The sequence below is a fragment of the Petaurus breviceps genome, unplaced genomic scaffold (assembly GCF_028583685.1).
Source record: "Petaurus breviceps papuanus isolate PSGF00001 unplaced genomic scaffold, PetGlider_PUasm1.0 90617, whole genome shotgun sequence".
Lineage (NCBI taxonomy): Eukaryota > Metazoa > Chordata > Mammalia > Diprotodontia > Petauridae > Petaurus > Petaurus breviceps.
Genome location: NW_027187287.1, coordinates 1798662 through 1824682, shown reverse-complemented (window position 1 = coordinate 1824682; position 26021 = coordinate 1798662). Strand labels below are relative to the sequence as shown.

General features: G+C 41.7%; 1 protein-coding gene across 1 annotated transcript; it reads right to left on the bottom strand.

The window, feature by feature from the left end:
* Positions 1–560: 560 nt before the first annotated feature.
* On the bottom strand, positions 561–9280 carry LOC138142867 (carbonyl reductase [NADPH] 2-like). Its single transcript, XM_069063933.1, has 8 exons — positions 9208–9280; positions 7295–7392; positions 4902–5056; positions 4399–4441; positions 1895–1994; positions 1372–1436; positions 1097–1214; positions 561–750 (listed from the first exon to the last, which is right to left on the bottom strand). The coding sequence occupies exons 1-8, from the start codon at positions 9257–9259 to the stop codon at positions 647–649; spliced, it is 735 nt and encodes a 244-aa protein (XP_068920034.1). The 5' UTR covers positions 9260–9280; the 3' UTR covers positions 561–646.
* Between the last annotated feature and the right edge of the window lie 16741 nt (positions 9281–26021).

Below are 26021 nucleotides of genomic sequence, written 5' to 3'. Positions count from 1 at the left end.
CCTCCATTTTCCCATCTATAAAATGAAGGGATTGGTGGGGCGGCCAGGTAGCACAGCGAGTAAGAGCACCGGCTCCAGTGTTGAGAAGACCTGGAGATCGAATCCCGGGCTCAGACACTTAGCACCCACCCAGAAACACCTGGCCGTGTAACCTTGAGCAAGTTACTTAACCCCAATTGCTTAGGGGCGGCCAGGTGGCTCAGGGAGTAAGAGCACCGGCTCCAGTGTCGGGATGACCTGGATCAAATCTGGGCTCAGATACTCAGCACCACACCCAGAAATAACTGGCTGTGTAACCTTGAGCAAGTTACTTAACCCCAATTGCTTAAAAAAAAAAAATGAAGGGATTGGGCCATAATGGGAGGTCCAGGATTAGGTATCCCAAACTGCCACTTTTTAGCTCAAAGTAACATCTTCTTCCCGCTGACCTTCAATAATTTCACTTCCCCTCTCCCCCTCTCCCCAGGTCCACCCCACACACACACACACACCCCACAAGAACCCAGACCGCTAAGAGTTAGGAGGTTTGGGAAGGGTTGAAGATTGAGTAGAAGAGGGAAAATGGGGCGTTACAGATAGGGGGTGGGTGGGAATGAAACAGAATTCCCACTCTCTGCTCTAACCTCTGGTGGACCCCTATTGGAGTCTATGTGGCCAGGTACCCGCCATCAACCATGATGCCTGAGCCATTGGTCATGGCGCTCTTGTCACTCAGAAGAAAGAGGATGCTGTAAACCACGTCCTCCACCTCTGCAAGGAGAAAGGATAAGGTTAGAGGAAGGGCTTCTCTTCAAAGTGGGAAGTAAGAGAGTGGAATTGTAGAAACAGGTCTCTTCAGAGGAGGGGTTGAGTCGAGCCTGGGGCTCCTTTCCACCTACCTGGGCAATATCAGGAAGTTGTGGGATGGGGGGGGTTGGCAGAGAAGGGCTGTGTGGAGAGTAGACTGCCCAGAGCACATCCAGCCTACCCTGCCCTGCTATGCCCTGGGTCTGTGGTCTTTTATTGCCAAGGTCCAGTAATTCTCTGATGAAATCTTACAGAGGAGGGATGTAACCTGAACACTGGCCACCCTCCACCTCCACAGATACATACACACCTGCAAACTTGCCCAAGGGAGTACGATTCTTCACCGAGTTAGCAAATTCTGGATCAGCAGAGACCTTTACGCCCATGTCAGTGAGGACCACTGTGGGATGCACCGTATTTACCCGGATCTGAGACCCAAAAGAGGAAGCCCTCAGCCTGGGCTTTTCTGTCCCTGGGGTCCAGACTCACTGTTCCTACAGGCCCCATTTGTCTTTGCTCCCTACTTCAGCAGCAATCCTTGTAACACTTTTCCCCCAAGGTTTCCCACTAGCCCAGAGCTCTTACCTTGTGTGGGCCAAGCTCTAAAGCCATGATCTTGGTCAGAATGTCCATTGCACCTTTGGTGGAACCTGGAGGAAGGAAGGAAAGGAAAAAACGTAGAGAAGGATCCCAGTCTGGGAGAGTCACACTACTTTCCCCAGGTTGAGTGATTCTTACCCATAGGAGAACTGTGTGGGACTTCCTAGTCAAGTGGGAAAACCAGGGCTTTAGAGGGGAAGAAGGAGAGAGGGATAGAAGAATTCTGGAGTTGGAAGGGACCACAGAGTTCTGTTAGGGTCTAGCATCTTCATTCTAGAGAGGATCAAATAATTTCCTCTCTCTGGGCCTCAGTTTCCCCAAAGTCACACAGGTATCAAAATCAAGATCCAGAATTGGTCTTCTTCTGATGCTGAATCCAATGCACTGTCCCTCAAACTGAGCTGAAAGATGGACTCAAGTTCTTCCCAGGGACTTAGGACCAAGGACTAATTCAGGGACTGGGTAGGAGCAGTGGTGGGCAGAGGGGAAGAGAGGATATTTCACTCACTGTAACTGGTCAAGGTGCTTACAGCTGCCCGAGAGGATATGCTGGAGACATTGACGATGGATCCTGGGACCCCTCGAGCAATCATCCCTTTGGTAACCATCTGGGAACCAGTAGAAGGACAAGGGTCCTGATCATACTGCCTTCTATCCCTCAGAGCCATAACTAGAGTGAACTAAGTCAGTTTTATCCCAAACCTTCAAAATTTAGAGGGCCAATTGTATAGTTACTGTGGTAACTCCCTCTCAAATGCGTTAATTACTATTTTAAAAAAATAAATATTATTTAAAAACTTAATGTTGAATATCACTATGACCAAGTAAACTTGTTTATAGTTATTTCACCAGTAAATGTATTAAAATAAAATTCATGAAATGTCACTTCCTCTTAAATTCCTGTTAGAATTTTGTTTATTCATTTTCATTTACTTTTCCTCTTATCTAGTAGTAGTAATAATAATTTTTGTTGTTGTTCAGTCATGTCCAACTCTATGTGACCCTATCTGGGGTTTTCTCAGAAAAGATACTGGACTAGTTTGCCATTTCCTTCTCCAGCTCATTTGATAGATGAGGAAACTGAGGTAAACAGGGTTTCATGACTTGCCCAGGGTCACACAGCTAGTATGTGTCTAAGGCCAGAGTTGAATTCATGAAGATGAAGAGCCTTCCTGATTCCAAGCCCAGTTGCTCTCAATAACAACAATAGCTAGCATTTATATGGTACTTTAAGGTGTGCAAAGATCCTTACAGACATTGCCTTGTTTGATCTACATAGCAACCCTGTGAGATTAATGCTATTACTGCCATTATTGCCATCATTAGGCCCATTTTACAGGTGAGGAAACTGAGGGAAGCAGAGGATTGCCCAGGGCCACACAGGAGTCCACATTGGAACTCAGATCTTCCTGATTCCAGGTCCAGCACTCTATCTACTGCATCACCTAATGATAAATCTGTTCTTTTGGCCTTTGCCTTTCACACTTTGCCCTGATTTCACAGAAATCTCAGAATTGGCAAAGACATCTAGACTCAGGCCAACCAGTTCAGCCCACACCTGAACAAGAATCTCTTCTACAACATATGAAATCAGTGACTATGCAATCTAGTCTGTGCTCAAAGGCCTCCTGTACAGGGAATTCCACTCCTGTCTCCTGAAGCAGCCCAACAGAAATCTCCAGACAAGGAGCACTTTGGCTCTTGATAATTTATATTTCTTTGGGGGTTTTTTTGGTTTTTGTTTTTTTTTTTGGAGGGGGACAAGGCAATGCAATCGGGGTTAAGTGATTTACCCAAGGTCATACAGCTAGTTAAATTTATGTTTTTTCTTTCAAGAACTGCTTATTTACTTGTTTTCCCCTATTTTTTACTGAAGAATAGATTCTACAAAGTTTCTTCCAAATTTCACTATATTCCTCATACTTATTGGTCTTAACTACATTACAAAATCCCATTCCATTTACATGCCACCATCAATTTGACCAGTCTCCTATTATTGGACATTTAGTTTGCTTCAATTTTTTTCTTTTTTCTTTTTTTCTTTTGAAACTACGTATGTTGTAGTTGGACTGCAAGGTAATCCAACTACTGCAAGTAGATAGAGTGCTAGACTGGGAGTGAGGAAGATTCATCTTCCTGAGTTCAAATCTAGCCTCAGACACTTACTAGCTCTGTGACATTGAGCAAGTCACTTAACCCTATTTGCCTCAGTTTCCTCATCTGTCAAATGAACTAGAGAAGGAAATGACAAATTACTCCAATATCTTTCCCTAAGAAAACCCCAAATGGGGTCACAAAGAGTTGACACAACTGAAATGACACAACCACATAATATGGTCATAACAGTCAACACATGGGGGGCAGCTAGGTGGCACAGTGAATAGAGCACTGGCCCTGGAGTCAGGAGGATCTGAGTTCAAATCGGCCTCAGACACTTGACACACTTACTAGCCGAGTGACTTTGGGCGAGTCACTTAATTCCGATAGCCCTCAAAAAAAAAAAAAGAAAGTCAATACATGAATCTTGTGTGTATAAAACATGTGTGTTACAACACTTTCAGGGTATATTCTCAATGATGGATTTATTGGGTCAAAAAGTATTATTTTTATAACTTTTATTTCTCCTGCCAGATTACTCTCCAAAAAGAGTTCAAGAAATTATATTTCCGGGGCAACTAGGTGGCACAGTGAATAGAGCACTGGCCCTGGAGTCAGGAGGACCTGAATTCAAATCCATCCTCAGACACTTGATACTTACTAGCAGTGTGACTTTGGGCAAGTCACTTAACCCCAATTACCTGCCTTCTCTGCTCCAAAAAGACATAAAACAAAAAACCCAAGAAATTGCATTTCTACCAGCAGTAAATACTCATTTATCTCATATATTATTTTAGAATCATGCATTACAAAGTCGATCAGAGGCCTATTTGCTCCAGACTTGCTGATTGATGACCCTGGGCAACAAAATTGTAGCCACCCTCCGTCTAACCTGGAACGCTGACTCATCCTTACCTGGGACACCTGGATCACAGAGCGAAGGTTCACCTTGATGGTCCTGCAGACAAACAGCCTGTTAGTCGCAGATGCCCCCTCCCCCCAGGAGCCATAGCATATTTAGAGCTGTAAGAAACCTTAGTCATCTAATTCAGTTCCCTCATTTTACAGAAGGGGAAACTGAAGCCTAAAGGGAAGGAAAAGCATGACCCAAGGTTTCATAAGCACTTAGTAGCAGGGCTGAGATGTTTCTCTATGCCTTCTTCCAGCTCTCCAGCAGACCCACTCTCTGTTTCCCCAGCATTGCTTTTCCCTACCCATCCACGTCCATGATCAGCACAGAGGGTCTATCTTATAGAAAGTAGTGGAGGGGGAGCCAATTCTCAGACCTTTCTTCTCTGTTTTTGGTTTACTTCCTAGCTCCTTGACCCCTAGCTCCAGTTAGGGTCCTCCTCAAACCTCCAGAACCTGTTTTCCTTTTCCTGTCACCCCTCCCCCCTCCCATCCATCCCATCCCTGACCTGTCAAAAGCCTCCTTGGAGACCTCCAAAAAGGGCTCAGGCAGAAGTACAGCTGCATTGTTGACCAATAGGTCTATGGGGCCTATGTTTCCCAGGGCATGTTCAGTGGCTTCCCAGTCTCCCAGGTCCACGCAGACTGTCTCTAATCCTGGACACTGAGGAACAAGGGAGGCAAGTATCAGAAAGGTAGCCAGAGGAGAAAAAGGAAACAGGAAATAGAAAGGGTTGGTGGTGGAGAAGGAATGGGAGGATACAGGACAGGACACATGTGACCTTGAATAAAGATGGCCTCTCTGTATCCTCATTTGTAGAATGGGGAGGTTGGCTTAGGTGATTTAAGATCACTTTCAGTTCTAAAATTTAATATCCTATGGTCTTAAGGCTGAAGAACTCAAGGGATGTGATAGGTGAGAGCTTTGAACTAGCTCAAGGACATAGAAGTTCATCTCGGGACATGAAAATTTAGTGGACCTTTGAAAGTTCAGTTAGCAGCTTAAAAACAACCTGAGCCAAGCTTTTAGCTAGTAAGAATAATTAGTGACGGGTGGGTGGCTAGGTGGCACAGTGAATAGAGCACCGGTCCTGGAGTCAGGACAACCTGAGTTCAAATCCAACCTCAGACACTTGATACAACTCACTAGTTGTGTGACCTTGAGCAAGTCACTTAATCCCAATTCCCTTGCATTCCACCCTAAAAAAAAAGAATAATTAGTGAAAACAGCTTTCCACTCCCGAATTCAGCCCCTTTCTTCTCCCCCTGCCCTGTAGTAGCCGTGTCTGATCTCTGCCTCATCCCGCGAGTGTTAGCGCGCGCACACACACATACACACACACACAGAAGCATCCCAGAGTATCGGAGGGCCTAGTGCCCATTGGCTCCAACAGAATTATCTTTAAAATCTAAATTCAGAAGAAATAAAACAGTAGGGACATAGGGAGGAGGGAGAGGACAAAGGAGGGATCCTTAGAGAGGAGGGTGAGGGAGTAGGTAAATAGGGGTATCGAAGGGTGTTTGGATTTATGAGAATGGGAGAATAGGGGAGGGATCCTCGGAGGGGGGAGGCAAGTTACAGGAGGGCAAGGTAGTGGATAAAAATAAAGTTGAGGAGGCAGGAGGGATAGGAAACAAGAGATATGTACATACATAAAAACAAAGATCAGGAGTAGAATAGGTTTGGGAAAGTATATGTCTATGGATGTAGGTATATACATATTTGTGTATGTATATATCTATAACTTTGGAGAAACATCTAAACTTTATTGTAGCCTTCTGGGGAGATGGGGGAGGGCATGTTTATATTTATAGTTATAGAGAAACATATCTAAACTTTACTGTGGTTTGGGGGAGATTGGGGAAGGGGAAAAAAAGAACTAAATAAAAAAGTGCACAGCAGAGAACAAAAGAAAGCTTAAAAGGGAGTGAAGAAAAAATGGACAATCCTCAACACAATGAGTATTATTTATCATATAGGCTTTCTTGAAATGAAAATTTATTGTTACATATTTTGAATCCTCTCATGCTCTGCTATGCACACGACATGCTTTTTTTCTTACTTTGTTCCAATATTTAATTTTATGTTTCTGTTTCTTTTTTCTCTATTCTCTATCTGTGTTCTGACATTTGAGTCCAAAATAAAATTTCGAGAAAAAGTAAATAAAAATAAAAGCAGTAAAGTTCATGCTTCCAGCTTAAAAAAAAAAAAAAAGGTGGAAAGGGGAAAGGGAGGGGGTACATTTCAGCATTTCCAGACAGCCTGGGTGATGGCACAGAAATGTCGAGTTCAAAAACAATCAAGAACTCTAGTTTCATTGGAACGAAAAAAGCGTGAATGGGAGTTGCAATTAATGATTCTGTAAAGGGAAACTGAGGCTGCATTAGCCCTTTTGGGTAGCTCCCAACTGGCTGCTAATGAATTGTGCTATTATCTATGCCCCTGATGAATTAAAGTATGATTTAAAGTATGAATGACTTAAAGTATGAATTAAAGTATTTAGATACAGAAACTGTATCTAAAAATGCATTTAAGTCTAACTTTATGAAAAATAAAAACAAAATACTTTTGCCTGTTGTTAAAAAAAAAAAAGGTGGTTAAGGCCAGAATTCTTAACTTGGGTTCTCATCACCTTTTTTTTTTTAATTTGATAACTGTCTTCCAATATAATTGGCTTCCTTTGTAATATATACTTTGTATTTTATGCATTTAAAAACGTATTTTGAGAAGGAATCCATATTTTCATGATACTCATGAGAAGGGGTCCAACACTCAGAAAAGGTTGAGAATTCTTCTTTTAACAGCATGTTTGATTTTTTATGCCAAGATTGATCAGTACTTCTCTGCATGGTTATGAGATTTTCAGGGTGGGGGATGGGGTTCAGGGCTGAATTTCCTTACCTCCTTGGAAAGACTGAGCAAGTCTGTGTTAGTCCTGCTCACAGCCACCACCGTGGCACCAGAATCATGCAATGCCTTCACAGTATCCCTTCCAATCCCTGTGAGGGAGCAAAGGGATCTTCAGCACCCCAGGTCCACTGCCCCTACTGCCCCACTCAGAACATAGTGTTCCTCCAGAATGCCAGGTTTGGTCCCTCAGCCATCACCAAACCACCACAGCTGGGGTACTGGACACACACACCAAAAATAGCTTGGACACTTAATTATGGAAACTTCTAATAAGTTTATTTTCTACTCTGCTGTTCCTCACTGAGGGAAAGGAAGAGTATGAACCCCCAACACTGTTCAACTCTGTTCATTCTTTTAAAATAGCTAAAAGGGCAGCTAGGTGGCCCAGTGAATAGAGCACCAGCCCTGGAGTCAGGAGGAGCTGAGTTCAAATCAGGTCTCAGACACTTGACACTTACTAGCTGTGTGACCTTGGGCAAGTCTCTTAATCCCAATTGCCTTGCCTTCCCCCCTCAAAAAAAAAATAGCTAAAAAGCTCTTTTAATTTAGAATAATTTAATTTTAAATTAAAAATTTTGAGCTATTTTAATTAAGCTTTAAACTGCCCTAAGACTTTTGGAATGTGCTCTATAAGACTAAGCAACTAGTTATTTAGAACAAGCAAACATTCTTCTCTTCTCTGACCTGTTTAATACACCAGGTTCAAATGGAGCCAGGTTCAGATTCTTTTGCAGATGTGGGCTCTTAGGAAATTCAGTATCTGGGTGGATTTCTCTAGTATAATCTCAAGCTAAATATACATTGCTGTCCAATTAATGTATGCTAGCTTGTTCAATGAACTCTTTAGAGACAACACCCTCCCCACCTTTCTGAATTCCCCTGAATTTTTTTTTAATTTTGAAGAGAAAAAGACCCGATTTATACTTGAGTCCCTGTCCTTCTGATCAACCCCCCTCCCGGTCTCCTGACCCCACCAGCAGCACTGGTAGTAGGCTTGCAGGATTTCCCTTCTGTTTTCTTTCTTCCCTAGACTTCCCGGGGCCCTGCACCAAATTCTTCAAGTGGGGCTCTGCCATAAGCCTGGTTTTAGCAAGGAGGATTGGGTGAGGAGAGTAAAGACTTAGCCCAAGCACTCATGGCAGAATCTGAGGATTTCTGGTAAACCTTTCATCATTGTTGTTGTTGAGAGGTTTCAGTTATGTCTGATTCTGTGACTCCATTTGGGTTTTTCTTGGCAAAGATACTGGAGTGGTTTGCCATTTGCTACTCCAACTCACTTGACAGATAAGGAAACTGAGGCAAACAAGGTTAAGTGACTTGCCTTGGGTCACATAGCTAGTAAGTATCTGAGGCTAGATTTGAACTCAAATCTTCCTGTCTCTAGGCTCAGAGCTCTGTCCACTGCACTATCATTAACTGAAGGCAATTTGAAATATCCTCAAATCCCCACCTCAAGTTCTTCACAAAGTACTAGGGATGAGGGAAGACAATGCTTTTAGTCAGGACACAGGATGGGTTCAGTCACTACCTCCACATACACACATACACCCCAGACTCTGAACTTCTAAACCAGAGGTCCTTACCTGGGGTCTATGAATTAAAAAAAAATTATGCTTTGATAATAGTATTTCAACACAATTGTCTTTTTCTGTAATCCTATGCATTTAAAAATATATTACTCTGAGAAGGGGTCCATAGGCTTCAGCAGAAGGGTATCCTGATGGAAAAAATGCAAGCTAAGTCAGCCTCTCTCCCCAGCACCCTAGTGACTTTCTCAGCATTTCATCTAGAACATCATCCTGGACCTTATTCTTCCATATTTCCCACAGTCCAGGCAAAATTTGGGAAGAATTGGGGTCCTAGAGCTGAGTGCACCCTATCAACTCTTTCCCCTTCATTCTCACCTTTTCCTGCACCAGTCACCAGGGCCCTGAATCCACTGAAGTCGATCTTCATGATTCTGAAGGAGGGCACAGGGCAAGTGAGGGCTTCCTCCAAGAAGCTGAGTTTATATTCTCATAAGGCTGGCTTGAGGCCAGAGAGCAAGAGAGAAGGCCAGATAGCTCTGGAATAGGTCCCAACCAATGCAAAAATCATTGCCAAGAGTGTATAAGGAGGACTCTATTGACATTTAGCTGCATCCTTGAGGATAGGGATGGGTCCAAGGAGGGGAAAGTTGCATCAGAATTATGGTTCTCCCAAGATACCCTCTTTCCACCCCAGTTGGGGGTGGTGGCAAAAGGTACCAGGAAATACTGGTGTCTCTATAGTCTTTAAACAATATCTATTAGCTGAAAACTCCAAGCATAATGCTGGAAATAACAAGAATTTGAAAAACACTTATAATTAATGCAATAAATATTTGTTGATTGACTATTGGACTGTAGAACTGAACAACAAACATGCAAGCATTCAGTAAGAGCCTGCTATGTGCCAAGCACTTTACTAGGTGCTTTAAAAACATCTCGTTTATTCCTTACAACAGCCCTGAGAGGTAGGTGCTATTATTATAATACTCATTTTATAATTGAGGAGCCTGAGGCAGACAGAGGTTATTTATCCAGGGTCATACATGAGCATCTGAAACTGCATTTGAACTCACCACTTCCTGACTCCAGACCCAGATCCACTGTGTCACCTAGGTACCTGAATTGAATTCCCTTCTAAATTGGATTTTGACTTCTGCGTATGCCTGGCAGCCAGAGGGATCAGAGTATTCCCTGGTAGAGAGGCCTTCCTTTCATAGGGCTTCATAGTTGGTTTCTTCTCCGCTCTATCACCTGGGGCATTGTTACCAGTCAGAGATGTAACTGTGAGGGTTAAGTAAGGCTGTCATTTACCCTTCCCCAGCTGCCCCCTCTTCCAGGTTGCTTTAGTGCCAATGCAATATTCACAGAGCTGATTGAGATTGTAAATATGCTGGCATAGTTCTCAATCACAAAATATAACAGACTCTCTATGTAGAAGACAGAAGGGAAACATTTATTCAGACACCAGAGAACCAAATCCCAATACCAGGAAACCAAATCCATCATAGCAACATAGAAGTTAATACACCACAATGCAGCACAGAGCCACACCATCCTTTAGCCTTCCCACAAACAAACATTTACAAGCCTAGCTATCTCCCGGGGTGCTGTCCTTTCCTCCCTCCTGCTCTAACTCCTCTGACTCCCAGCTTCCTGTAGGCTCTGTTTCACCTTTTCAACAAATTCCTCCCACCACAGTCTCCATGTGATTACATTCAGCCTATTAGGGGGCAGGGAAGATCTTCAAATTTCCATTACTGTTAAAGTTGCTCATTCTGGGTCTAGGATACTGCTGACCTCAGGTTCATGGGCTATTTCCCTTGGCATACATTGGCATTCCAAGTTGCCCAGAATCTCTCCTGGTGTGTTGTTCAGACATAGTACTAGCTTCCCCAGTGGTCTGGATGCGTAACAAAGCCTTGTTCCCTCCCCAACTAGCACCAGGGTAAGGCAAAAAATCAAAGGTACCCTTGAAAAAAGCCCTTAAATCTTCAATAAAGTATAAGACAATATCTTTAGCCAGTTAAGTAAGTAGCTAGAAACTAGCTAGAACTTTAAGAGAAGTCAGTCTGTATCAGAAAACCACAGGAGATGAAAGAGTACTATGGAAACAACCAAATGTAAATTTTATTCCTCTCCCACCACACAGAGCTAATAATAGGGATCAGGAGAGAGGAGAAGAACAAAGATTTCTATTCAATTAAAATAAAATAAAAACAGGTAAAGATTTAGCTGGCAGTAAAAGTGATGATTGCAGGGGGGGGGATGCTTTTATTTTCCCCCAGAGCAGTTTTTTTTTCAGTAATCTGTGGTTTTCCTTGCCAACTGTATTTACCTTTTTTTTTGTTTTCTTCTATTCTAAGATTCGATGCTTCTTAGATAATTATCTTCCTAGATCTCAGTTTCCTGGGATTATCAGGGATAAGAATAATGGTCCTATAGCAAGGATGCTTTATTTTTTTATTTGTTTTTTTAATATTCATCTTTGAATTTTGAGTCCCAAATTCTCTCCTACCCTCCACCCTTTGCCTCCATCCATTGAAAAAGCAAGTAATATGATATCCATTATACATGTGAAGTCATGCAAAACATGTTAGCCATGTTAAAAAAAAAAAAGAAAGTGGAGGGGGGCTCGAAAGCTTCAATATGTACTCAGAATTCATCAGTTCTCCCCTTGGAAAAGGATAGTTTTTCTCATCATGAGTCTCTTGGAATTGTCTTGCATCACTGTATTTATTGATCAGAATAGTCAAGGTCTTCAGAGTTGATTATTGTTACAATATTATTGTTACTGTGTAGGCACAACATTCTCCTGGTTCTGCTAACTTCACTTTGCATTAATTCAAGTAATTCTATTTTTTTTTGGAGGGGGAAGGCAAGGCAATTGGGGTTAAGTGACTTGCCCAAGGTCACATAGTAAGTGTCAAGTGTCTGATGCCAGGTTTGAACTCTGGTCCTCCTGATTCCAGGACTGATGCTCTATTCACTTTACCACCTAGCTACCCCTGATTCGAGTACTTCTTTGAAGGTTTTTCTGAGACCATCCCCCTAGTCATTTTTGTTTGTTTGTTTTTTGGAGGGGGGAAGGCAAGGAAATTGGGGCTAAGTGACTTGCCCAAGGTCACATGGCTAGTAAGTGTCAAGTGTCTGAGGCCAGATTTGAACTCCTGCCTTCTTGACTCCAGGGCTGATGCTTTATTCACTGTGCCACCTAGCCACAACGCCCCCCCCCCAGTAATTTCTTATAGTATAATAGTATTCCATCAAAATCATATACCAAAAGTTGTTCAGTCATTCCCCAAGTGATGGGCATCCCCTCAGCTTCCAGTTCTTTGCCACCACAAAAAGACCTGCTATAAGTATTTTTCATCTTTTTCTTTGGTCTCATTGAGATACAGACCTAGTAGTGGTGTTGCTGGGTCAAAAGGCATAAACAGTTTTTTGTTTGTTTGTTTTGAATTAAATTTTATGTTTATTTTTAGTTTACATTGTTCATTTCCACAAGATTTTGAGTTACAAATTTTCTCCCCATTTTTCCCCTACCCACCACCCCAAAACAGCGATCCCACAGGATATCCCCTCCTCCAATCTGCTCTCTCCCATATCTTTCCCCATTCCCCCTCCAACTTTCCGGTAGGGCATAGTGGATCTCTATGCCCCAGTGCCTGTATATCTTATTTCCCAGTTACATGTGGAATAATAATAATAACATATATTTTTAAACATTTTATTTTAAAACCTTGAATTCCAGATTCTTTTTCTTCCTCCCTTGTCACCCACCATAGCTGGGAAGATAACCATTTCAATATAGGTTGTACATGTGTAGCTATGCAAAACATTTCCATAGTGGATATGTATTTCCCTCCATTCTATCCCACCCCTCACTTGTTCTATTCTCTATTTTGATCCTGTCCCTTTTCTTTTTTTTTTTTTTTTACCAAATGCTTTATTAACTTCTAGTTTACCTCATTCATTTCTGCAAGATTTTGAGTTACAAATTTTCTCCCCATTTTTCCCCTCCCCACCACCCCAAAATAGATTGTGCCTGTATATCTTATTTCCCAGTTACATGTAAAATAATATTGATAATAGTATATATATATATATATATTTTTTTTTTTAACATTTGATTTTAAAACTTTGAATTCCAGATTCATTCCCTTCCTCCCTTGTCACCCACCCTTACTGGGAAGATAAGGAATTCAATATAGGTTGTATGTGTGTAGCTATGCAAAACATTTCCATAGTGGATATTTTGTGAAAGACTGACTATATTTCTTTCCCTCCCTCCTATCCCACCTCCCACTTGTTCTATTCTTTACTTTGATTCTGTCCCTTTTCAAAAGTGAGTGCTTCCAACTTCCCTCCCCACCAGCCTGCCCTCTCTTCCATCATCCCCCCTCTCATCCCCTTCCCCCCTACTTTCCTGTAGGCTGAGATACCCTATTTAGTGTGTGTGTCATTCCCTCCCTAAGCCAAATTCAATGAGAATAAGTGATTTATTCCCTTTTGCCTTCCTGTTCTTCTCCTCCATTGTAAGTTTTCCCTTGCCTCTTCTTTATGAGATAATTTACCCCATTCTGTCTCTCCCCATCTCCTCTCATTATATTCCTCTCTCACCTCTTAATTTCACCTTTTAAGTATCATCCCTTCCTGTTAAATTGGTCCTGTGCCCTCTGTCTATGTATACCTGTACACATATATACACACACTCACATATGTATTCATTCGCCCAAATACCCTCCTATATAGACATATATATGTATGTATACATACATATACATATTTCTATTCCCTTCAACTATTCTCATACTGAGAAAAGTTTCATAAGTTATAATTTTCCATGTAGGAATGTAAATAGTTCAACTTTTGTAAGTTCCTTATGATTTCTTTTCCCTGTTTACCTTCTCATGCTTCGCTTGCTTCTTATATCTGAATGTCAAATTTTCTATTCAACTCTAGTCTTTTAATCATGAATGTTGAAAGTCCTCTATTCCATTGAATGACAATATTTTCCCCTGAAACATGATATTCAGTTTTGCTGGGTAGGTGATTCTTGGTTTTTATCCCAGCTCCTTTGACCTTCAGAATATTATATTCCAGGCCCTTCGATCCCTTAGTGTAGAAGCTGCCAGATCCTGGGTTAACCTGATTGTGTTTCCACAATATTCAAATTGTTTCTTCCTGGCTGCTTGTAATATTTTCTCCTTGATCTGGTAACTCCGGAACCTGGCTATAATATTTGTAGGGGTTTTCTTTTTGGGATCTTTTTCAGGAGGTGATCGGTAGATTCTTTCAAATCTCTATTTTATTTATCAAATCTCTATTCTATCTTTCAAAATTCTCTATTTTGCCCTCTGGTTTTAAAACATCAGGGCAGTTTTCCTTGAGAATTTCTTGAAGGATAACTTCTAAGTTCTTTTTTTGACCATGGCTTTCAGGCAGTCCAATAATTTTTAAATTCTCTCTCCTGGATCTATTTTCCAGGTCAGTGGTTTTTCCCATGAGATATTTCACATTGCCTTCTATTTTTTCATTTGTTTGGATCTGTTTAATAGTATCTTGATTTCTCATAAAGTCACTTGCTTCCATTTGCTCCAATCTAATTCTGAAGGAATGATTCTCTTCAATGAGCTTTTGAGATTCTTTTTCCATCAGGCAAATTTGGCTTTTTAAAGCATTCTTCTCTTCATTGGCTTTTTCAGCCTCTTTTGCCATTTGAGTTAGTCTAATTTTTTAAGGTATTATTTTCTTCAGTCAGGTTGTTGACTCTCTTTTCATTATTTTCTGGCATCATTCTCATTTCTCTTCCCAATTTTTCATCCACTTCTCTTATTTGGTTTTCAAAATCCTTCTTAAGCTCCTCTACAGCCTGTAAGCAGCTTATTCTTTTCTTGGAAGCTTCTGGTGCAAGAGTTCTGACTTCACTGTCTTCCTCCTGTTCCATGCTTTGATCCTTTTTGTCCCCTAAAGTTGGATTGCTCTGCTTGCTTTGCTCCATTTGCTTGTTCATGTTGCCACTCAATTACTTGACTTTTGAGCTTTTTGCCACAGTAGAACTCTGCTATGAGAAAGAGAAGCTTTTCCCAATTGCTGGGGTTTTCTCAGCTGCTGGAGCTATTAGTCAGCTGCCCTCTCTGAAGCCTCCACACTCTCTGGCAAACTGGTCATGTTACCCCAGGACCTCCACCCTAGACAGTGATCCAGATCCAAGCAGGTTAAAGCAAGAGCGATTACCCCTCAGACTGGTAACTTGGTCCCCCTACAATCTGCAGGCCAGGAGCTCTGAAGCAGTCACGTGTTGGCGCCTCGGTGCCTCAGCAGCTTCTCACCCCGGGGGAAAAGGCCGGACCCGAACTCCCGAACTCCCTGTTCCCACAAAGTCTACACTGACCTCTCACTTTGTCTTTGGCATCTATAGGTTGATAATTCTGGAAACCGCCACAGCTGCTGGTGATCTGAAGTCCCTCCAGCCGGTGGCTGGTTGTGGCTGCCCTGAGGCTAAAACCTCCAGCTCAAGTAGGCCTGGGCTCAGCTCCCAGAGCACCATGCTGGCACCTTCCTGCTGGCCTGCCAGGCTGTCTTCAGTGGGAGGTTAGCTTCTCTCTGTCATTTTGTGGGTTCTGTAGCTCCAAAGTTTGTTTAGAGTCATTTTTTACATGAATTGGAGGAGGTGGAAGTGGGAGCCACACAGAAGTTCTGTTTCTACTCTGCCATCTTGGCTCCACCCCGCATGCATGCATCCTGCATCCACTCTACTCAGCATGCATAGTTTTATTGCCCTTTAGGCATAGTTCCAAATTGTTCTCCAGAATGGTTGGGCAAATACATAATTCCACCAATAGTGCATTAGTGTCCCAATTTTTCCACATCTCTTCCAGTATTTGTCATTTTCCTTTCCTGTAAGGTTAGCCTATCTGACAGGTATGAATTGGTACAATGGAAATATTTTCATTTGTATTTCTCTAATTATTAGTTATTTAGAGTATTTCTATATGACTATTGATGTCTTCTTCTAAAAATTGCCTGTTCATATCCCTTGACAATTTATCCACTGGGGAATGGCACTTGTTTTTTGTTTGTTTGTTTGTTTTTGATCTTTATTAATTTGTTTACTTTTAGTTTACAAGATTCATTTCCGCAATTCCTTGAGTTTCAAATTTTCTCTCCCTCCCCCCCTCCCCCGACCATGGTGGCATACAATCAAGTATAGTATCTGCTAGTACTTTCACAGTAGGCATTAGTCAGGTTATAAAGAAGGATTGTATCAGATGGAATGAACAATGGGAAAGAGGAAACAAAACCAAACAAGAAAACGAAAAAGAGCAGGTAGTTTGCTTCAATTTGGATTCAAACTCAGTTCTTTCTCTGGATGTAGACATCTCTCTTCATCATGAGTCTTTTGGGGTTGACTTATAACCCTGAATTGCTGAGAAGAGTCCAGTCTATCAAAGCTGGTCATCACACATATGTTGTGTCTGTAATTGTATACAAATTTCTCCTGCCTTTACTCTTCTCACTTGGTATCAGTTCATATAAGCCTCTCCAGGTAGATATGAAGTCCATCTGCTCCTCGTTTCTTATAGCACAATAGTATTCCATTACATGCATATACCACAACTTGTTCAGCCATTCCCCAAGTGATGGGCATCCCCTTATGGCACTTGTTTTAATATGTTGGGCTCAGTTCCCTATATATTTGGGAAATGAGGCCTTTATCAGAGAAGCTTGCTATAATTTTGTTTCTTGTTTTCAGCAAGGATATTTTAAAGATAAAATAATCAAGAAATTTTGAGGCTACATACATCACTTTGGGTACATTAGAGGGTGATCCTATCATCATATCTCTGTCAACCTAAACATAATGAATAGAGGGAAGGAAACAAACCTTTAATAAACATCTATTGTGTGCCAGGCACTGTGCTAAGTCCTTTACAAAAATTATCTCATCTGATTTTTACAACAACACTGGGAGGTAAGTGTTATTATTATCCTTATTTTACAGTTGAGGAAACCGAGGCAGACAGCAATTAAGTGATTTACTTAGGTCACAAAGCTAGTAAGTACCTGAGGTCACATTTGAACTCAAGCCTTTCTGACTCCAGATTTATCTTTCTAGCCACTGTATCCTCTAGCTGCCATAGAACAGACTATCTGTGGGTTGATAATAATTCAATATCAATTTTTTGGCCCTCAAAAAGATCCAAAGCCAAACTAATTAATCAGACTACTTTGCTTTGCTTTAAGAGTGCCCTTTCCTGTGACTGTAACTTGAAAGACCAGATAAGGTAGGCAATGTGTATTCAACACTTTGTCACTGGATGCTTGGAAATTCAGAATAATAGAATTTCCCTTGACTTGGGGGCATACTCCAGTTGGGGGAAAACAGAGACATCCAGAGATTGTAAATTCTGCTGATGCTACCTTATCAATTGTCTTGTGTTTACTACTAAGAAACTTTCCTTTCCCATAGTATGGATATGGGAACATATGGAGATCATAAATTTGAGTGACACAGCCACCTTGAATTGGGGTGGTTCTACAATATATTTAAGCTTTCTCATTCTTTTGTTCAGGCAGTCAGAACTTAGCTTCTGACTCCTTGTGTGTACGAGTAAGCTAGTTTCATCTAGCTTAAAGGGAATGAATGCAAAAATGTATATCACCTAGTCTGTTTGTCTCCTTTGTGTATACAGAAAACTGCTACAGGGCCCAGGGGAGCTGGGGTGTCTTTCTTTCTCCACTAAAGGTTTTCTCTCCTCTAAATCCAGAAACATATAAAATTAGGTTCAGTACTGGGAGAGTATGACCTCTGAAAAGAGAGGCTAGCTGCTTTTTTTTTTTTTTAGACTCTTCACATCTCCACCCCAGAGTCCCAGGGAGAATTACTGAAAACTTAGGTTTGGCTCATGTCTAGGGTCTCCCAAAAAGCGAGAAGTAGAAAAACTGTCAACTGTAGGTTAACTCTACCCAAAAGAAATGGTAAAACGAAAAGACACTCAAACCATTGACAAGATATAAACAAAAAGTAAGTTCTAAAAACTATTATAGTAACTTCCAGGAGATTGCTATTTAAAACAGCAAAGAAAATGCATCAGACATTTTATAGGACTCCTAAACTGGCTTTTCAGATTCACCTCGTCTACACACACAACTCCTGCAAGATTCATGTCTTCTGACAAGCTAGACCAGGCCTTGGGCCTTCTCCTTTCTGCAGTATCTTCTCCAAGAAGATAATGGTTGCTTGGGCAAGTCACTTAACCCTAATTGCCCTCCAAAAAGAAAAAAAAGAAGAAGATAATGGTTGCACAATAGCTCCTCAGTTCTGACTGAGGGACCACAAGAGAACCAGGCCTCTCGAACTCACAAGACTGAACATACTGAATTTTCAGAATTTCTGCTTTTTTTTCAGAATTGCTGCTCAGTCTAACCTACACTTAAGAAAGAAATCAAACAAGCAAAACCTCAAGAACCAGGCTCCGGTTTCACTTAAGGCAACATATGTGTTTTAGCTAAACTCCATGTGCTCAAAGTTTCCATGTGGTCAGAGTGGGAGAAGGATGAACCTTCTTGCACCCCTCATGGGAGTTTCAAATTCTCATCATTCCTTTACAGAATAAAACAGAATGAAGTCAAAGCTTAGCAACCAATTAAGGAAACTCAACCCATCAATGAGCTATAAATAGTGAGAACCAGTCAGAAGATAACTTCTTGCATTGTTCTGTGCATGCCAGTAGAAAGGTCGCTTTATACATCCATGTTTTATATGTGTTCATTATGCACGTGTGTTATATGCATTTGTCCATCACAATAGAATGGAAGCTATTCGAGGACATTTTTTATCTTTGTGGTATCTAGTGACATAGTGTCACTTAAGAAATGTTTACTGCTGGTGGCGGCTAGGTGGCATAGTGAATAGAACACCGGCCCTGGAATCAGGAGAACCTGAGTTCAAATTCGGCCTCAGACACTTAACACTTACTATCCCTGTGACCTTGGGCAAGTCACTTAACACCAATTGCCCTGCCTTCCCCCCTCCAAAAAAAAAAAAGAAATGTTTTTTGCTTGATTGAATAATTAGAGTCATGCAAAAGCATAATGCCCCAGAATAGTATTCTATTACACAGCTCCAACTCTGGGATGGAAAAAAGGCAAGTAACTCTTGCCACTTATTACATAGCCTCACAGGATGAAAGAGAGAAAACAGACGTTTTCTCTCCCTTTTGACTAACACAGTGCTCCATCCCTTTGCCACTGTCATGGAGAACCAAGGGTCCACCTAGGATTTACTGCATTATATTAAAGCACCAGTCCCTTCAGTCCAGAGCCATACATGTCCCTGGATGTTTCCTTGATTTAGGGGCCAAGTGCCTTTCTTAGATATTAGCATACTATCATTCAGCTACGTATTGTAGTCTAGACAATGGACATTTAAAATCTGTTTAGTTTCCTTTAAGGATCCTTAGTATGATCTCTTTTGAGCAGTAATGAAACTCAGATTATCTTCGGATACTCATTATTTCACAACAGGCTACCTTTCCAACCTTTTAATACATTATACTCCATCCTGTACTCTATGGTTCTGTCAAATTGTCATTTTTGCCCTTCACATAGGACACTGCAGCATCACCTTTGCACCCACTTAGAATTCATTCGTACCCCACTTCTGCCTCTTACAGCCTCTTGTTTCCATTCAAACTCTCATCAAATTTACACCTTCCACATCAGGAGTTCCTATCTTGAGGTCAGTGAACTTGGTTTTAGAAAATATATATTTTGATAACGGTATTTCAATATGATTAGTTTCTTTGGTATTCTTATGCATTTTATTTCATGCATGTAACATGTTGCTCTAAGGAGGGGTCTGTAGGCTTCACCAGACTGTCAAAGGGGTTCATGACACAAAAACGACTAAGAACCCTTATTCTTTTTTTTTAAAGCAATCGGGGTTAAGTAACTTGCTCTAGGTTACACGGCCAGGTGTTTCTGGGTGGGTGCTAAGTGTCCCAGCCCAGATTCTATCCCCAGGTCATCCTGACACTGGAGCCGGTACTCTTACTCGCTGTTCTACCTGGCCACCCCTAAGAACCCTTATTCGACATGGTATTTTTCCCAATCCCAGTAGCTACTAGTGCCTCCTCCTTCAAAATTTGGCTTTGCATTTAATTTGTATTTTATGTAGTTGATAACTAGACACTGGTTGACCGGAGCCACAGATGTTGGTGACCTTTGCCCACAGTTCAGTTCTGGGGGAAACCTGACTTTTTAGTAAGGGAAGTAGATTCCTCAGTTCTCATCTTCATTTAATTATCACCCACTCCTTGGTTTCCCTACAAAGTTGCTAATTACAGAAATATTACATTTGACTCTAGTCTAGGGTTTTCCAAAAAAAGGTACCCTATTGTCAGAGGAATCCTCTAATACCAACACTCTTTTAGTTTAGATGCAATGTTGGGACAAAATGAGACAGTGCCACATCATCAAGCATTTAACCCAATGAAGTTTACTTTGCCCTAACACAGGAAAGAGACGTACCAAGGATACAGGGACATTTAGCTTCTCTGGAAGTAACTCCCTTTGTCTTCATAAGGAAACTTTTCTGGTCAGAAGGGCAGAGTAAGGTGACTTGTGTGGGCACTGAATCTGAGAGGCATAGATTCCATGTGGCTGGAATTTTGTTTGCCCTTTGTAGCAGCAAGCACCCCAAGCGTCCTCAGGGTTTGCAGCTACCACAGGTTCTTGGATCTGCTTTGTTAAAGGAAAGCAACTCAAAATGGGTTACCAAGCTTACTTTAATCAGTCAGACATATATCGTTTACCTTGTTCAGGAGAAAAGGTCAGCACCCTGAACCTCAAAGTATACAGGCATAATTATCAAGACAGAAACATCAAGTAGACAGATTTCCAAACTGTCCAACCATTACATCCATACCCAGTCAACATCTGGGTTTCCACATTCTGGGTTTTTCAAAGCCGGGGGACTCTCAACAACGGCTTCCCAGAATTCAGATCAAATCACAGAACACTTCTCAAAGTGAGTCCCAAAACAAAGCTACACATCAGGGCTTATATAGCCTTCTCCTGGCTCAGAGAATGTAACAACCTTATTGACCCACTGGCCAATCAAAAAGTATCTACTGAAAAACAAGCCTCCCTCCCCAGGCTTCTGGTGCACTTTAGCCTAGGGGCAGGGAAGATCTTTAAAATTTACATTCTTATTACACCCTTAGATAACCAGGAAAATGCATTAGGGAAGCTGAGGTCAACCAAATCCCAGGGACAGCTTTATCTTAGGCCTGGGTTGAAGAGGGGAGGAAGAAAGGAAGTTGCATCAGTGATAGGGGTGAGGGTTGCTAATCATTGAGGCTAAACAGGTCTGGAAACAGCTTTGTCTTTTTTTAGGTAAAGCTCCCCATGTTCTAGATGGAAGGAAGGAATTTACATCAGAGAATCGTTTGGTCCCATCTCATCTATTTACAAATCTGAATCAGCTAAGGAACAGGTAGTTTATTCCCACACAGAAAAAAAGGAATGCTAAGCAACAAAGAATCATAGAATGATTAGAACAGAATCTAATAACTAATTACTACTAGTACAATCAGTTGGAAAGCTAATATTAAAGCTTTTTGTGGACAGAAGGAGCTCATGCAAGACCACTGCAGTTTATATTTTTACCTTACAGTTTTTTGTTGGTTTTTTCTTTTTGGAGGGGCAGTTGGGATTAAGTGACTTGCCTAAGGTCACACGGTTAGTGTGTTAGTAAGTGTTAAGTGTATGAGGCCAGATTTGAACTTGGGTCCTCCTGTGCTCTATTCCCTGTGCCACCTCTTACAATTTCATCACACCCCAAATGGGGTCTTCTTTCCTGTGGCCCTCTCCATAGAACCAACTCTTTCCTGGGCACCAGAATCCATTACATGAAAACTGTACTCCAGGGACTCCAAGCCTCTTGAGTTCATACAAGGCCTAAAGAAGGAAAAATGCAGCACAGGAAGTGGGCCCACCCTAGGTAGAAGCTAGCCTGGTCTGAACATGTGTTCTGCTGAGGGAAAGTGTACTCCTTACTTGACCCTTCAGATAGGCTAAAGATTTAAGGACAGAAGGAAGAGACATGCTGAGGGCTATGTCATTCCTTTAATACCAGTATCAACAGAATAAAACAGAATAAAACCAAAGCTCAGCAACTTATTAGGAAAATCCAACCCATCAATGAGTGATAAATAGTGAGAACCAGTCAGAAGGTATCTCCTTGCACTGTTCTATGCATGCCAGGTATAGAAAGGCCACTTATACACACATATTTTATATATGTTTATTATGTATGTGTATTATATATTTGCTGTCTATCCCAATAGAATGTAAGCTCCTTGAGGACATTTCTTATCTTTGTGGTTCCATCACCTAGCACAGTGTGTTCCATATATATACTGGGCTAGTCTAGTGACATAGTAGGCACTTAAATGTTTATTGTTTGATTGAATAATTAGAGCCATGCAAAAGCATAATGCACCAGAACAGTATTCCATTCCACAGCTCCAACTCTTCTATTGTCTCAGCGGTAAGTTGCCTTCAAAGGACTTGAGTCCTTAAGGATTCCTACTTCTCTTCTTGGCATATGTCATTCCACACAGACCCTCATCAGCCATCTTCTCTTGTCAGCAGTCATCTACAGACAGCTGAGACAGAGAAGGCTGGTTCAGTGGCACGCTTTCTGGTGGAAGTCCCAAAATTTCAGCTGTATGGCCATTTGCCTCTCCAGCTCCCTGAATGTCACATAAAGCCACATTCTTTATGTGGTCTTTGGTGCCCACCATCTGCATCCACACTAGTCTTCTCTGGCCAGTAGTGAATGCTGAATTAATAATAGTTGATTGATGATACCTATCGTTGGCAAACAACATCTAAGTTGGCCTGGTCAAAATATGTCAGTGTGTTGTTGTCTGTCAATATGTTCAACTTTCTTCCACACAGCTGGTTCTTGAATTTCTCAATGATAGTACTTTTTTTTTGTAAAGCAATTGGTGTTAAGTAGCTTGCCCAAGGTTACATGGCCAGTTTTTTTTTATGTGTGGGGGTGTTAAGTATCTGAGGCTGGAACGGATCCCCGGGGCCTCCCGACTCTGGGGCCGGCACTCTTACTCACTGTGCCATCTAGCTGCCCCTAATGATAGTACTTTTTAAGGTCAGGAACTCCAGCTTGTGTGTGAGGGTTGAGGATTGGGAGGTGGGGACATGGGGGATGGGGTTTACAAATCTCTAACTCAGCTCTCTGCCAGAAAATGTAATTGGTTTATGTAACTACCTCTCTTTCATTATGGGAAGGCTCCCAAGCTCCTCAGGCTGGCATTAGTTAGGCTTACTGAGGTAGCTGGCCCACTGTCTGAAAGCTTAGTCACTTCTGTCCATCCATCAGGCTCCTAAGGGCTTAGTGAGTTTTAAAACAAATAAACCTTTTTTTTGTCCTTCTGCCTCTGGTTTCTCTCCAAACACGTAAACACTAGTGAGATCATTCAGTGATTTAGCAATAGAAACATATTTTTTCAAATAAATTTGCCATAACAAAAGCCAAATCCTAGAAAAGTCCTTAGATCTCAAAGGCGCTGTGGACTGGCCAAGCCAGGAATGCTTCTGTTTTCTCTGGGTTGCTATTCATACTTTTTTGAGATACTATGTGGACACATACTGGACATTGTATAACTGATGTTTGTGATTGGAAGCTTCAGGTAATTTTTCTTCTGGCTGAATCAACACTTATTGTTATCTGTTGGCAAGATTTTGAATGCTGTTCAGACTGAACCAGTCTCTAACTTGGGAATGGCTGGAGCCAAAACAGGCCAGAGGCAGGTGTGTCGGGAATCAAGAAATGGTTTAATTAATTTCAGGGAAAGGAAAACACTTGCAAATGGAAGTCTTCCTGAGTACGAGAGCATTTTGGCAGTGCTTATATACATACTGGGCTAGTCTATGACATAATCATTTTTAGGTCTTAAGTACCGTTCCCACGGGTCCTGTGGGAACAGAATTGTTTCAAGTCTTGGGGGTAGTGATTACTTCTGCAGCCTACAGAACCAAAGTGTTGAGACAGTAACAGGAGTAGAAGGAACAGGGATAGTGAGCCTATCAGGGACTTGGTGGATGTTGGCACTCAGGTCCCTGGGAAATAGGGGGAGTGCAATATGCTTTACCAGGGGGTGAGATCAGCCAGAGCACAAAGGATTGTTGTTATGCCAAACTCAAGGCACAGTCTGCTTACAGAGCCTTAGCTCTGGAAAACAGAGTATTTCCAAAATATTTTGACACATCAATCTTTCCTTGTGATCTTCAGCATCTTCCCAAAGACAAATATGTTTTCCAGGTACAACACCATTCCAGGTAGTTTATAACTCCAATTATTTGCTCCACAAATGGAAAGTGGAAAGTACCCCCTGCGATGCCTTAAATTGGCTGAACATCCAGATGAGTCTGTGGTTCCACTCTCTTAGGACCTTCTCCTGCTATACAACTCTGGTACACGTCTAGTTAAATCTGCTATTGAAATGCTTGCTGATGTGGCATAGTTGTAACTCCACCTTCCTTGTCCTGAGTCAGCTTTCCTGGTTAACTTTTTAGAGCACCTGCCCTTTGTTACTGCATCATGCTTCTCTGCCTTAGCAACCCACCCTTTGTCTGGGTCTTTGACCTGAAAGCATATTGTTTGTTGCCCTGTGGGATAATGGACTAAGGAGATCGTATCTGTCCAAACCCTCCTATGCTCTATTTGGCTATGAGTATCAATAAACCATTTTAACCCATCTCAGTGTCAGTGCCTACCATTCACCAGAACGCCCAGTCAGCTGTGTCATCATTTCCATTGTGCAAAATGGAATCAACTCTGAACACCCCTCCTCAGCATCGTTTGCCTGGAGGCCCCTCCCTTCTCCAGTTGGAGGGGGTGGGGGAAGGGTAGATGTCTGGACCTGCTACCTCCTTCTCCCCCATCCCTTCCCACCAGCTTTTCAGCTTCTTTGTAAGTACTGTCTCTGCCATTAGACAGTGAGCACCTTGAGGGCAGGGCGATCTTATGTATCTTTGTATCTTTCCTTGTATCCCACAGCACACACAGTACCTAGGCTTATTAAATGCTTATTGAATCTCTGCTTCTGACTCCACCTTAAATTTGCATGGTACTGGTAGATCTAGGTGGACAGATGAAAGAAGTCTCCTTGTCTTAGCCAAGCATGAATCCTACACTGCTTGCCTAACGGAGTTTAGGGCATCTCTAGCTCTTGTTATGGTGTTCTGTTCCACTTTGATTCTCTTGTTCAAAGCCCAGAAATCTATGTGAATTTATATCTTTTTCTTTCTTTCTTCCTTACTTCCTCCTTCTTCATTTCTCCTTCTTCCTTCCTTCCTTTTTTCCTTCCTTCCTTCCTTCCTTCCTTCCTTCCTTCCTTCCTTCCTTCCTTCCTTCCTTCCTTCCTTCCTTCCTTCTTTCCTTCCTTCCTTCCTTCCTTCCTTCCTTCCTTCCTTCCTTCCTTCCTTCCTTCCTTCCTTCCTTCTTTCCTTTCTCTCTCTCTCTTTCTCTTTCTTTCCTTCTTTCTTTCTTCCCATTCTATCCACTGTACCACCTAGCTGCCACATATTAGTCTCTTTCAATACTTCTTCTGCCCCACTCCTATAGGAGGTGCATATGAAATGCCATGATACACTGTGATGGTGCCATTGACTGGCAAGTTAAATCCATCATTGTTAAAGGAATCTTCCTAGATCATTCCCAAAATGGTTGGGAACTGGTTACCTGGATCCTGTGGGTTACTCCTTGGGAATATATCATGTGCTATTCACACTGGGAGAACATACCTAATGGTCTATTATTCAAATTACAAAAAGCAGTATGTATCCTAATGATTCTATGTAGCCTAGTGGAAACAGACCCTGGTACTCACTTAGAGACTGCATGAGAAAGTTGAAAGGAGAAATAATGAAAACTGCTATCAAGGTTGGAAATGCAGATACGTATCATGATATCCCCTTAGCAGTTCCTCATAGAAATATCATGGTGAAGAAAGCTCCTCCTGCTTATAAGCCCCTACTTCTGACTCTACTAATTGGTGAAATAGGGCACCTTCTGTCAGAGGTGCTGGATAAGATTTCACAGCTAAGTGACTTAGGAGAATGGGAAAATGATAAATTTCCTTGAAAGAGAAGAG